We start from the raw sequence: 13,549 nt of genomic DNA, 5'->3' as shown, positions 1-13,549 counted from the left end.
AAGAAGCTTACAGTCCAATGAAGACAAGACAGAGTAAGTGGGAGTAGCAATCAGAAGAAATGGCGAAGGGAGGACTCAAAGAATCCAAGTCCTTTAAGTAAAATAAGGACTGATTGGGGTGCTGTTATCCTTAAACAAACAACAGTTTATTCTGTTTACAGGAGCAATGTAAAACGAGGAGCAGATAACTGCTATCTTCAATGGCAGAATTTCATCTGAGATCACATACTGAGGTCCTAGTGAAGCTGAGAGAATATCTCATGGCTGTTGAAGGCCAGCAGGGAGGTCCTGGGTCTACTACTGACTGAAATAGTTACTGTTTTCCCCTGGAACAGCAAATGCTGACCACTGAAACAAACAGTAATTAGGCTCTTGGTCAAGAAGCCATTACTTTACTGAACTCACCAATTACCACTATACTTCCTTCAAACTTTCTTGGTTTTGGACGGTTATGGAGGAGTTCATGTCAATGCAGCTCTGGATTCATCTGGATTCCTTTGACTCCCTGTGACCCTATCAATCTGTTTTTTGACCTGAGTATGGTAGAAAGACATCTGTTTCTACCTTTAGTTGTTGCTCTTCTGACAATGCATAAAGATCTGGTGGACCAGGATTACCTTTGATACAGATAACCACAAGGTGCAGATGCCATGGCTTTGTAGTCAGGCAAAGGGTAAAAATTGTTCTTTAACTGATCCAACCTTTCCTTTAAGAGGCTGCATAAAGTAGTGCTGGATAACTCGTCATCCAAACGGCAGAGACTTCCACAACTGTCTAATACATAGCAGCGATGGACTCGTGTCTCTGCCGCTGACATTTATGAAAAGTATAAGTAAAGGGGGGCAAATATGTGTTGTGCTGGGAAAGTTGTGTTCATTTGTGCATGGATTGTTTTGTGCTGGGAGATTTGAATTGACTGAATGTGGGCCGTGTTCATCTGGGAGATCTGTGTTGATTTTTCAAGGTGGTGAATTAGGGGGTTATGCTGCAGTGATAAGCCATATGTGTTTGGGGTTACTGTGATTGCTGCTTGTGTTGTTGTGTGGGTGGTTGTGCCAATTTGCATGAGGGGGATGTTCTGGGAGAGTTGTGATGATTTGTTCGACGTTTGAGCACAAAGGTGTGACATTTGGGACAAGTAGTTTACCATCTGTACCGGGATAGTCAGTAGGCAGACTGCAAGCCAAATCCAGACAGCCAGACCCTTTTGAACAGACCCTGAAATCCTTTTATTTAATTAATATTATAATATTTTTTATTATATTCTTTGGAGTCTGAACATTGACCATACCTCGACTAAGAAATTTGGACCTTGACAAAAAATAATTGACTACCTTTACAGTCTCCCCATATGATCATGAAACTGCTGTTTGTAAATTAGCTACATAATAAGGGGTAGTTGGTTGATTGAGTTACCTCTGATATTACAATGGTCCAGGACACTCAGCATGGTATGGAATAGATATATGCCTTACTCTAGCAGTAAACTGCACAGATGTAATTCATAAAGTCAAAATGACTGAGAACTTAAGAACTGGAGGGTAACAGATCACAAAACCCAGCAATGATTCAAACTGCTGATATTCTGAACAAAAAGAACTCTCAACCATGCTCATAGCTGCTTCCATAACTTCATGCTGACTCTACAAACATTTTAGCCTTCAGAATGACACACAGAGAATCTTATTATATAAATTAGACATCTCAAGGAAACTGTAAGGCATTTGGGGCTGCAATGCTATCAGTACACCAGTGACACCAAGTTCTAGCTCTGGTTCTGTTGAAATTGAGTTTCCAAATATCTCTCCGAGACCTTGATGAGAACAAGCTGACAGATCCAACATGGAGAAAGAGTGACTTTACAGTGGAGGAAAAAGCAATCTGAGGAACTGAGGAGGTATGTAAGTGGTCTATGTATTGGCAAGGGTTCTCTCCTGCTAAATTGGTTTACAATCTTTGCATACTTCTGGAACACATTGTGCTTGGATTACCAGGAAGCAGCAGTGGCTCTGTGATGGGGTATACTCCCCACACTGCCTCTGCAAGAGCCCAATTAGGCCAAAGTGGCCCAATCAGCCAATTTGACTGCAAATGGGGGAGATTTAAGCTGAACTAATATATATAATATTTAATTAGAAGGAAGATCAAATGGGAGGGGCTTCTATAAAGCCAGGAGGCTGGCTATAGTGAAGGGAAGCATCAGGGAGGAAGCCTGCAGTCCCCTACCCTGAGGTATGGGAGAAGCAACATGGAAGGAAGGTGTTCAGTGGGGAGCAGTAAGGGGGTGCAGCTGCAGCCCTTAACTGTTCCCTACAGGGTCCTGGACTGGAACCCAGAGTAGAGGGTGTTATTAAGGGCAATGATTCTAAAAACTGCTAGAGTCAAGGATAGAGTGACGTAGGGCAGCAAATGTGAGGACTGCCTGACACTACTTATGGAAAGAGACTTTGAAAGATAACCTGCTTCCCCTAAGGGGTACCACTGAGTGACTTGGCTGGAGAGCTAAGTCATGAAGAGGAAGCAGCAACACCTGAAGTGAGAGAGAGACCGGAGTGCTATCAAAGGGACGGGCATCAGTCTCACAGAGCTAATCGCCAGGAGATGGTGCTGTCCAGCAGTGAGGAGAGCACCCCATCACACGTTCATAGAATTTTTGTTTCCATTTGTGACCAGCTATTTGATTGTATTCTTTCCTGGATGAGGCAAACCTTGCAACAGTAATCCATGCTTGTTGTTACTGGGTTGAACTACTTCAGTATGTCCATTTGGGTCTATCTTTGAAGAATATTCATAGTAGTTAACAGGCATAAAATGTGGCAGTCTATTCACTGTGGGGTAAGTCCATATGAGCATATGAGATCAGTGCTATGTGAACTGTATGCTATGTTCAAAACTGTCTGCAGGTACAGTCCAACACACTGGTTCCAAAGTTTATAAATCTCATATGGCTGAGAACTGGTATATCACAAACTATGCCATAAGACTAAGCAATCTACTAGTGAATATGATTCCTCATATTAATAAAAATTCCTCAAGATCAATTGAATTGAAGACATTATGTTCTTTGTTTGAAACTTGAAACCTAACTTATATCGTGGAATATAAAATATCTTAACATTCAAAATTTTAATAGTTTTATAATACACTTTCTGGGGAGTAATCTGTTCACTAGAATCATCCGCTAATAATAATTTATTTTTAAATGTACAAAATATACCTGTCACATTGGTCCCTAGGCTCATGAATGATATTAAAACACTAATCAGTGCATCGATTCATACCAACACAAAGCCACCCCATGAACTGGGCTTGCACACATAATTCAGAGTTACTAGCTTCTGACAAAAGATGATAATATAAACTGAGCACTGCTTTCTGAAGCTCAACAGATTTTGGCTCTGTTGGACCAGTTGGAAAGCAAATACAATACCAAGTGCCTGCACTGAAAATAGTCTGCCTACACCTTCTATACACTTAAATCTAGAGTGTTAACAAGAGTACATCACATGATATCAACTGTCATGATGGCACTAAGGGAAAGAGATAGACTTTTAGGTAGCCAGGAACCAAACCCTATACAGTATAAGATTGCATCCATGAATTGCATTCATGTTCAAATATTCAAAACAGTTAATTTCAGGACTTGGTAGACTTGGATTTGAAGTTTCCAATATTTACTGCATGAGTTCCAAGTCCTGGGCTATTGCCTCTCCATGATTTGGGAATCTGCCGGAGTAGTCTGAGTGTGGTCAGACTCTTAAATTCTGAAGGCCTACTTGTATTCCAATGGAAGTAGCATTGGAACATTTATGGCTATGCAGAGAAGGTTGCAGACTTCCCTGCTCATATCTAGGTGCTGAGGTATGATATTAAAGGGGCCCAATATCACAAAGTGCAATCCTAGCATCTGGGGTGGCCTCTTCCCTAACTAATAGGAACCTTTCAGTTCCAAAAACAACTCCTCATCTAAACTCTGAATTTTTTCTATCACACACTAGTAGTTTTCAAGTATCAGAGGGGTAGCCGTGTTAGTCTGGAAGTGGATCTGAGGATCTGCATCTGAGGAAGTGGGTATTCATCCACGAAAGCTCATGCTCCAAAACGTCTGTTAGTCTATAAGGTGCCACAGGATTCTTTGCTGCTTTAGTAGTTTTCAGACCATTATACTGTAGGAAACATATGACTTCGTGGTGACTGAGAAGAGTGTAAATCCACCTGTCCAATGCTAACTATCCCAAACTTCTTCTCTTGCCAGATCAGTTTGTTTTAATATTAAGAACCAGGTTTATCTTCCCTCCACCCTGTCACTTTCCTTCTTCCAGCAGAAGTGCAAGGGTAATTCCAGTCCCAGAACAATCTCTCTTCTTCCTGCTGGTGGGACTGTAGAGATCACAAACTGCAGAGGTCAGCTGAGAGGCAGGTCATCTTCTTTCTGCCTGATGTCCCACATGATTGCATAAGTGGGCTTTTTGGTTGGCTTGGGAGAGTAAATTATAGCAGTTTAAGAGAAGCAGTCATTTAAGACAAATAGGAGATGCAGCCCCTTATCCAAAGAGTTTAAAAATACTGCTATATACACACAAATGTTACTTTAAAATTTGTACAGAAAAAGTGAAAAATTCAATTCTTTTAAAAGAAATCAAATTGACTGATACATTTAATCCTCATTTTTTCCTTCTGAATAATTCCAATATAGCACCAAATGTTTTTTTTTAAATTAAGAATTGCATTTTAGTGAAATATTTTCTTTAACTTCCTATCTTTTTAATGTTTAACTAGTAACAAAGTAGGCTAAAAACATCTTGTGTACCCTAAATTAGGATCATAGCCATTGCCAGTCTATCAAGTGTCACTCCTACCAGTACATAGACTGAGAGGTTGTTTTTTTTTTTAATTTATAATGCACAGAAAGAAGTGTCTTTCACCATCTGAATTTTAAAACACTATGCCAAACAAAACTTTTAAAAGAATTGTTGGAGGAGGTGGTTGCTATGGATTAGAAATTTATCATAGCAAAATGATTAATCCACTCTTCTAATTAATCTTTCCTGTCTCATACGCTTTAGACATAAAAACCCCAAGAGTTACACATCCAATCTTTTCCTGTTATTTCAAACTATACCTCTGCAGCAGATTATAATCATGTCTCCAAAAATGTGCACAATTACAAATGTTTGAAATGTAAATCTAATGTATTTTAAGTTTAGAGCTAAAATACTGTGGTGGTTTCACAAGAGAAGTCAGCAGGGTAGTTAAACTGAGAGAAGACTTGCTATTTTTACAAAGGGGGATAAGTGCATTTTCCTTTCCTTGTACAAGAAAATAGCATCTCCCCCAAACCATAAAGCTGGTTTTCCAAATGCTTTACTAAGGTATGTATCATTAAACCCATTTTACAGAGGAACAGTGGGAAGGAGGGAAGTGAACAACAAGAGTTTAAGCTACCTAACAGAGAAAGGAGAAATGACCAACACTTGACAAGGGCAGGGTATACATACATTGCCAGTAAAAGTGTAGTTGCAGCAGAGATAGGCTTCCCCTGCTGGCTTTAATCTAGCAGGCATGGGCCACTAAAAATAATAGTAACACAGGGTGCCACAGGTTAGCAGACAGACTATGTACCCAAGCTTCCCTGCAGGCTTGTATTCTGGTTACTTGCAGTAATGTAGTCAACTCTCGTTCCGGGAATAGAGAGTTTAGTGTAGGTTAGTTTACCTACTTCCTTGTTTACCACTACACTACTGGTTGCCTGTGTTGAAACTCGAGCTGCTACATCTAGACTAGTACTGTTATTCATGATAGCTAGATTAAAGTCTGTCACACTATGTAGATCCCTGGTACAACCCTACCATCACATTGCTTTTGGCGCTCTGTACAGTACACACACTTCTGCTGCCTCCCCCCCACCAGAAGCTTTCACTGATGTGTAGCTACATACTAGGGTGTGGTCCCAGCTTGCTTTTCACTGAGGCATGCAACTACACCTTGCTGCAAGAGATGACCAAGAGGGAGACAGCCAGAGGGAGGTGGGGTTACCTGCACCCCAACTTCCTTCCTGCCCCTTTACTGAGGAAAAGAAATAGAACACTGGAGCACCCCACAACCAGCAAAGTGTGTCAGGCCTCAGCAAGACCTCCTGAGTCTCCTCGGCCAGCTCCCCGAGTCCTCAGTGAAAACGTCCCCGGCCACAGAACAGCCCCGCCCTCACTGTTAAGTAGGTCTCCACCCTGCAGGAGGGGAGCTGGACAGGGAGCGGTGGGGGGGGATGAACGCCTCGTGCTAAAACGGGAGCGAGGCGAGAGAAGCACGTGCCGGGGAGGGGCGAACGGCTCACTCGAACGGTGGGAGGTGGAATGAGCTCGCGCCGGAAGGTGCGAACGGCTCGCTCGAGCGGTGGGCGGGGCTGGCCCTCCCCGTTGGTTTTGGCGGGAAAGCCGTGCCCGGCCTAGGGAGCAGCTGCCTCGCTCCCCGCCCCCGGTACTTAATGGCGCGAGGACACACCCTTTCACCCGAGTGTCTGAGCCCTTTCGCCCCAGAGCCCCGCGCCTTTGCACAGCCAACACTCGCTGCCGCACGTCACGCCCACAGGGAAGTCACTCACAGCACCAGTCGCAGGTCCTGAGGCACATTCCCCCGGGAGCCACCCTACTCCGAACCTCCCAGTGGAGCTGGGGGCGGCGTCGCCTGTGGCTCCGCTTATCTCCTGGGTGGCCGGACCCCCACTACTCACCGTGTTGTCGGGCTCCATCTCCCGCCTCACACCGGCCTCAAAGTCCCTGCAGCACGTTTCCCGCACGCAGCTTCCTCCGCACGCCACGGCAGCTCCGAGCCCGACGCGCGCCTGGCTGTAAACCCACACAGAGCCGAAGGAGTAACATCGGGGCGGGCGGGCCCGGAAAGGAAAACGCAGTGTGGGCCGGAGGGGGTCTTCTCCCTGCCTTACGCATGGGTAGGGGGCAGCACTGAGGTACAGTCGGGGCAGGGATTGATGTTAGGCATTGTCCGCGGCAGCAGGGAAAAAGAGAAGCGGGCGGGCAATTGTCTCTACCACACAACTACCTGACCTCCATTCCCCATGCGCCCCGCAGAACTACCTCACTCCCTTCCCCTTCAGGGGCCCCACACAGCTCCCTTGCCCCACTGTTGTGTGGGACTCATAGGGGGAACAGCATAAGGCAGCATTTCCCCAGGGCTCCAGCACAGCTACCCTCCCATAGTCCCTCCTATGGATCCCACAGAGCTGTCCTCCCTCATTCTCCACCCTATGGGCCCCACACAGATACTGCTTCATCCCCATGTGTCCCCCAGCATTTCTCCCCATGCGTCTTACGTATCTAATCTCCCAAGAACTATTAAACTCCCATCCCTTATCAGGACCCTGCAACCTCAAGAGATATCACCTCCAAACCCTCACTGAGTTCCACTCAGTTATCTCCCCATATCCCATCGGCCACCTGCGTCAGCCCATTCAGTCATCTTCTATCTCCCCTGAAGCCCATCAGTTACTGCTCTTCCTTCCATCTTCTGCAAAACACATCCTAGCTGCTAACCTCCTCCCCATTCTCCCTGCTACTCCCTTCAGCACACTTCTTTATCACTTCCAATCTCCTCCTGCAGTTCACTGTAATCATCTCTTCCCTGCAACTTGGGCGGTTTTCACTTCCCACCTCAGTAAAAGAGCTCTTTCATTGAGTTATCAGAGATCAGTGTTCAGGGGCCATGCCTGGAAAGTGGAACTCCCCCCTCTGCCACCATCCCTTGCACCTGCTGGTGCTGTCACTCACCCTGAGTTCAGCCTGCTGCTCTGGGACAGGCACGCACAACTCCTAAGCACCACACAAAAACCCCTTTACAGCTCCTTAGACACCCTAGAGCACTGGGAGTGGGAGGGCTGCTTACTCACCTCCAGGGGTGAGTTACTAGACCCTGGTGTGCCACCAGTAGCAGCAGCTGGGTAGTGGTTGGTTTCTGACTTCCAGGCCTGGAGCAGCAGGAGAAAGCAGCACAAAGCTGTTGGCTGCTGGCTGCTCCTCCATTCCCTGTGTGCTTCTGAGTTTCTGACACTCGCACACATTCCTTCTCCCCCTCCCCCTCAGTGAGTATCATTTCACCAACAAACCCTCATAACACTGCAAAACACTGATCACAGGCTGGCTGGCACACAAACATACAAGAATAGTACCAGGGATGGGTGGTGTAAGTATTGCAAATTGGAGCTCAGGGAAGACTCTGTGAATGAGCTAGATTCCTCAATGAAATGCCTAGCAAAAGTCCCCACACAATCTGAAGAAGGGGAGAGATTGTCAGATATACATCAAAGTCCTCTTCCATCCTAATTACCTGAGGACATGTAACATACAAAAATTCTGCCAATTGCATTTTCCATTCATAGAGGGAGAAAGACTTAACACACAAGCTCAGGGCCGGCTTTAGGAAGTGCAGGGCCCAATTCGAACTGTTTTGGCGGGGCCCCGGCAGGGATGACTTAAAAAAAAAAGAGGAAAAAAACACGGGCTTGTACTCACCGGGCGGTGCTCCAACTCTTCGGTGACAAGTCCTTTAGTGCCGCTGAAGACCTGGAGTGAGTGAAGGACCCATCACTGAAGTGCCGCTGAAGACCCGGAGCGCCGCCAGGTGAGTAAAAATGAAAAAGGCGCCTCTAGCCAGGGAAGGGATTCTCACTGGGTGCGGGACCCTCTTAGGCACGGGGCCTGATTCGGGGGAATTGGTGGAATAGACCTAAAGCCGGCCGTGCACAAGCTGAGAGAGAAACGGTAACACACATCACTCCCCAGAGGGAGAGACTGAAGTAAAATCTCTCATTCTCAAAAGCTGACCCATAATTTGCTACTGGTGGGAGCTAATGGACATTGCAATGTAGACAAGGCTCAGGCACTTTGTCATTAGAAAGGCGTGGAAGGGCGTCTATACTTAAGCTGGAGAAGCTTTCTGTTTTAGAGCTGATTTTTCAAAGTGCTTTAACATACACAGACAAATTGCCTTGAAAATTGCTGAGGCACATCAAGAGCTGGGTAGAGTTAGTGATGCAAATTTGGGGCCTTTGGTCCAGAGGGTTGGGAGATAGAGTTCACTCTTTTTGCTCAGAGCTCAGAAAAAATATATATTCAAGATTCACATGAAACTGACATCAGTGGTCATCCCCTGATCTCACCTAGTAAACACCACTAAGAACCAGCTGTACAATACAATATTTCAAAAGCTATTACACTTACATTCTGGTTGCACACACAGAACCAGACTGACCTGAAAATGCTTTGCCGGGAGAGAGACTTGGATAAGATAGTGGTGCAAATCTGAGATCACTTAGTCAAAGGATTTACAAGATACAGTCCCATCAAAATTAGCTGATCTCTTAGTATGGTTCAAAGCTGCTGGAATGCAGAATGAGCTGTAAGGCTTGAGACCCACAGCAGTTTTAAGGACATTTTAACACAACAGTTGAGAATCCTGGACCAATTTTCAAGGATTTTTTCTCCTCCCTTTGGCAATGGTCTCTCTCTCTCTCTCAACTGGGCCAAATCTGTTCTCATGCCTTCACAGTTTATAGAGTTCAGAGGAGCACTCCTACATGCCGGTAAGCAAGAACAATTCTATGTGAAAGTTTTTCCACAATGAATCAAATCACCACATTTGACACACAGCACATGCACACTCTCAACAGATACTGCTAGCTAACAGATTCCAGACTCATGTGGATTAGACACATGCTGCACCCATAATGGGATCTGTATGGACAAAGGCATCTAGAAGAATTTAAGTTACTGTCAGGGGTGACTCCAGGCCCCAGCAAGCCAAGCGCGTGCTTGGGGCGGCAAGCCGCAGGGGGTGCTCTGCCGGCGCTGCAAGGGCGGCAGGCAGGCTGCCTTCGACGGCTTGCCTGCAAAGGGTCCGCTGGTCCTGTGGCTTCGGTGGACCTCATGCAGGCAAAGCCGCGGGACCAGCAGACCGTCCGCAGGCAAACTGCCAGAGGCAGCCTGCCTGCCGTGCTTGGGGTGGCATAATCCCTAGAGCCACCCCTGGTTACTGTAAGGAAATTGACCTTTCTATATGTTCCCTGATTTGTAGTACCTCTGACTGAAATACAAATCTTTAATATAAAACAAACAGTTTGCATTTATAAAAAGTAACTCTAGTGAGGCCTTTCGGACTATTATGTCCTCACTTCCACTTTTGATCCACAGTCACCATGGTTCTTCAGGTTTCTCCAAATCTTCACATGGATCTTCACTGCAGGCCACTATCTTAAAATTAAAAAAATTAATAAATAACTTTGAAATATTTCAGTCATCCACATTCACACAAAGTAAACTTCTGTCAATCAGTGTTTGTGTGTGTGTATTTATATATATATATATAAATAAATAACCCCCATCATGATTTGTTGTTTGGGATTGAACCTTTTAATTCCATTAGCTAATGGTAGTAGCTGGCATAGCCTATATGTGGAACTGGACCAGCCCCGCTTGAGTTACTTGCCCATTCAGTTACTGCTTGCTGAGACTACAAACAATCGTTCCATTTAGTGTCAATTATCATGATATTTTTTGTGATGTAGATACCTACACAGGGAAGTGAGCTGAAATGTATTCATTTGACACAAGCCACCAAATAACTTGTTAATGATTATTTGGTCATCATCAACCAGATTCTAGCTAGTGACTTAAAAATAAAAGGATGTGTGGCATATAAACAAGCACCTGTGCATTTCTCTCTAAATTGCTTTTTGATTAATTGATTATATAGCATTTCCACATTTCTTTCAGCTCTGAGGAGGTGGGGCACTACTTTTATTGAGATAACTACAGTGCTTCTTCATTAGCCAGTTGTAGGATGACCATATTTCCCTATGCTGAATACGGGACACATAGTAAAATTACTCGTATTCAAGCCAATTCAACAGCAATTCATCAGAACTATGCAGTACAAATGTTAAAGTTAACATCAAGTTGACTGAGCCCCTGTTAAAAAGAAATACTGTGTAGTTGGACTCTTTTAATTTCCCTTCTTATCTTTAAGGCTTTAGGGTTCACATGGGGAGAGGTGACACAAACACACTCCTGTATACCACTCTCACACAGGGGGGTTGAGACCCTCCCTGCCCAGCACTTTCCACTCTCTGTGCTGGGACAGACCCACCTCTCCTAGTACCTGATAACCATGTCTTCCTGAGGCAACGTGAGGGGGCATGCAAAGTCACATCCTCCCCAGTTTTATGCCAGGGTTCATACCAGAATATGGCCAGCAGCAGCCTTTCTGCTCTGTGCAGGAGGGAAGGGATGGGAGCTGCATCCAGCTGGAGTGGGGGGGGGGAAGGGATGATCTGGCTTGTGTCTTTGCATAGGTCATCTCTTCGTCACTCCCCCCTTCTCCATGTGCTCCCCTGTGGCTGGAAGCAGCTTGTCCCTTCCTGCCTTCACAGTGTCAAAAAGCAGCTTACACCTCTGGGCTGCTGCTGGTCACCAAGGTAACCCAGCCACCTCCTGTCCCCTGGCTACAGCGCGGGAAGGAATGGGTTAAGCCCTAAGGATTTATTGTGCACCAGGGCTCAGGGAACCTGACTGCAGGGGCTTCAGCTAACCCTGCCAGAGAGGTGCTCAGCAAGGGATGGTGCCTAGGGGATGGAGCAGCCCTGTGCTCCCTGGGGGAAGGAACCAGGGTGGGAGGGGGTGGGGCAAAGAGGGTGCTAAGCTAAGTCCCTGTTTGGAGGGCTACTGAGGCACCTGCAGGGTTGGGGCGCAAACAGGCTGGAAATCGCTTCCCCCCTGTCACTCCAGAGCTTAGCTGAGGGGCAAACAGGCTTCCCATGTCAGTACTGTGTGGGACTTTGGCACATGCAGAGCTTGGCTTCTCCTAGCCAGCGCCCCGGGCTGGAGGGTCTTGGGCTTTCCCAAGGGACCGGCCCAGCCAGAGGCAGTGGAAGAAGTAAGGAGCCTACCAGTCAGACTGTTGGTGAGCTGAGTGCTCTGACCAGGGGCTGGTTCTGTGCACAGCGCTGGGAGCAGGACACATCTTGCCGGCGGGGAATATGGAGGAGCAGTGAGGCTGGGGGAGTGAAGGGGCAAAGCAGGGAGAAGACGGTGAGAAGGGGAGCACATAAAGGGCCAATGGGTGGGTAGCAGAGGCGACACGTAACTGGCTGCCGCCTGGTACCTGCTCACACTCACCAGCCACCGCAGCATGCACCCAGTGCCGTCCAGAAACGGGACAGGGCTGTGCTGATGGACCAGCACGGGGACTGGCCAGCCTCCTGCGCTGCAGTTTTGCGCTGCTACCAGTCTTGCACACCCACCTCATTGTCAGCCACTGGACCCCCCCACACTCACCGCTTGTGGGTGGGAGGCTTGCAAGTGGGGATCCAGCCAGCAGCAGGACCCACAAGTACTGATGGTGGTGGGGAACAGAAAATATGGGACAATTTGCCCGTTATTAAGAAGAATTCGGGACACCTGCAGGAGGGATTAAATATGGGATTGTCCCTTTAAAAACAGGACATCTGCTCACCCTATCCATTTGCCATGGTAGTATTGTTGCAGTCGTTGTTAGCATGCTGAACTTGGAAACTCAGCAAATGAGATTTGTAGGTTTCTGTGTCTTTAGCACATGATCATGTGAAGGTTAACTCTTAAGGGCTTGTCTACACTTACTGGAGGATTAATGCTGTGGCGATCTAGTGAAGACCTGTTAAATCGCCTGCCAATCACTCTCCCATCGACTCCTGTATCAACCTGATAGAGAAGAGTAAGGGAAGTCGATGGGAGAGCGTCTCCCATCGATGTTGTGTAGTATGGACCCTGTGGTAAGTAGATCTTTGATTTGAGTTAAGCTAGTCACGTAAGTCAAATTGCGTAGCTTAGATTGACTTTTCCCTTTAGTGTAGAGAAGACTTTAATGGTGAAATTTTTAATCTGGCTGAGAAAATAAAACTACATCATAAGAGTAGCATTAGCAGAGCTGATGAAAATTCAGAAGGATTAATGGTTATTTTATAAAGACTTACTGAATTACAATCACTGACCTAATTTTATGAATACCTACCACAAAACACAAAGGTTTAACCTAATAATAGTGGGTTGTTTCTACATGCTTTCATCTGATATGGCTTTGAACTCTCCAGCTTGGAATATGAAAGGCATATGAAAGACTTGTCTTCCTGTTCTGCCTTACATAGCATTTAAAGAAATCTGAGATATGAAAGACTGTATGGCATATTTTTAACTGCTGGATTTTTTTTATGCTAGACCTGATACAGCTATTTCAAAATCTAGATTTTTGACATCTTACATTTAACACTAAAAATCATGATAAAAATAGGACTTTTGAGAAAAAATGGCAGAGGTTGACCTGTTTTCGATTTTGATCATTTAAAATCTGAAATCCCGATAAGTCAATAAACTTAAAATAAATAGTGAATATTAATGAAGTAGAGTTGATAATATTTTAGTCTCTATTAACTATTAAAACTTATTATCAGGACCGGTGCAAGGATGTTTCGTGCCCTAGGCGAAACTTCCACCTTGCGCCCTCCCCC

The 13,549-nt window shown here is 45.7% G+C and overlaps 1 protein-coding gene across 2 annotated transcripts in view; it reads right to left on the bottom strand.

The window, feature by feature from the left end:
- The window catches only part of BOLL (boule homolog, RNA binding protein), a 102,232-nt gene extending 94,253 nt beyond the window's left edge, over positions 1-7,979 (bottom strand). For both annotated transcript variants that reach the window (XM_030581065.1, XM_030581067.1), the window contains exons 1-2: positions 7,904-7,979; positions 6,731-6,845 (exon numbers count right to left, since the gene is read on the bottom strand). In XM_030581065.1, the coding sequence (XP_030436925.1) occupies positions 6,731-6,748 (18 nt within the window). In that variant the 5' untranslated portion in view covers positions 6,749-6,845; positions 7,904-7,979. The remainder of the gene's footprint in view (positions 1-6,730; positions 6,846-7,903) is intronic.
- Between the last annotated feature and the right edge of the window lie 5,570 nt (positions 7,980-13,549).

This window comes from Gopherus evgoodei, chromosome 11 (assembly GCF_007399415.2).
Source record: "Gopherus evgoodei ecotype Sinaloan lineage chromosome 11, rGopEvg1_v1.p, whole genome shotgun sequence".
In the NCBI taxonomy this organism is placed as follows: Eukaryota; Metazoa; Chordata; order Testudines; family Testudinidae; genus Gopherus; species Gopherus evgoodei.
Note: the sequence above shows the minus strand (reverse complement) of the source record. Positions and strands in the feature narration are given on the sequence as shown.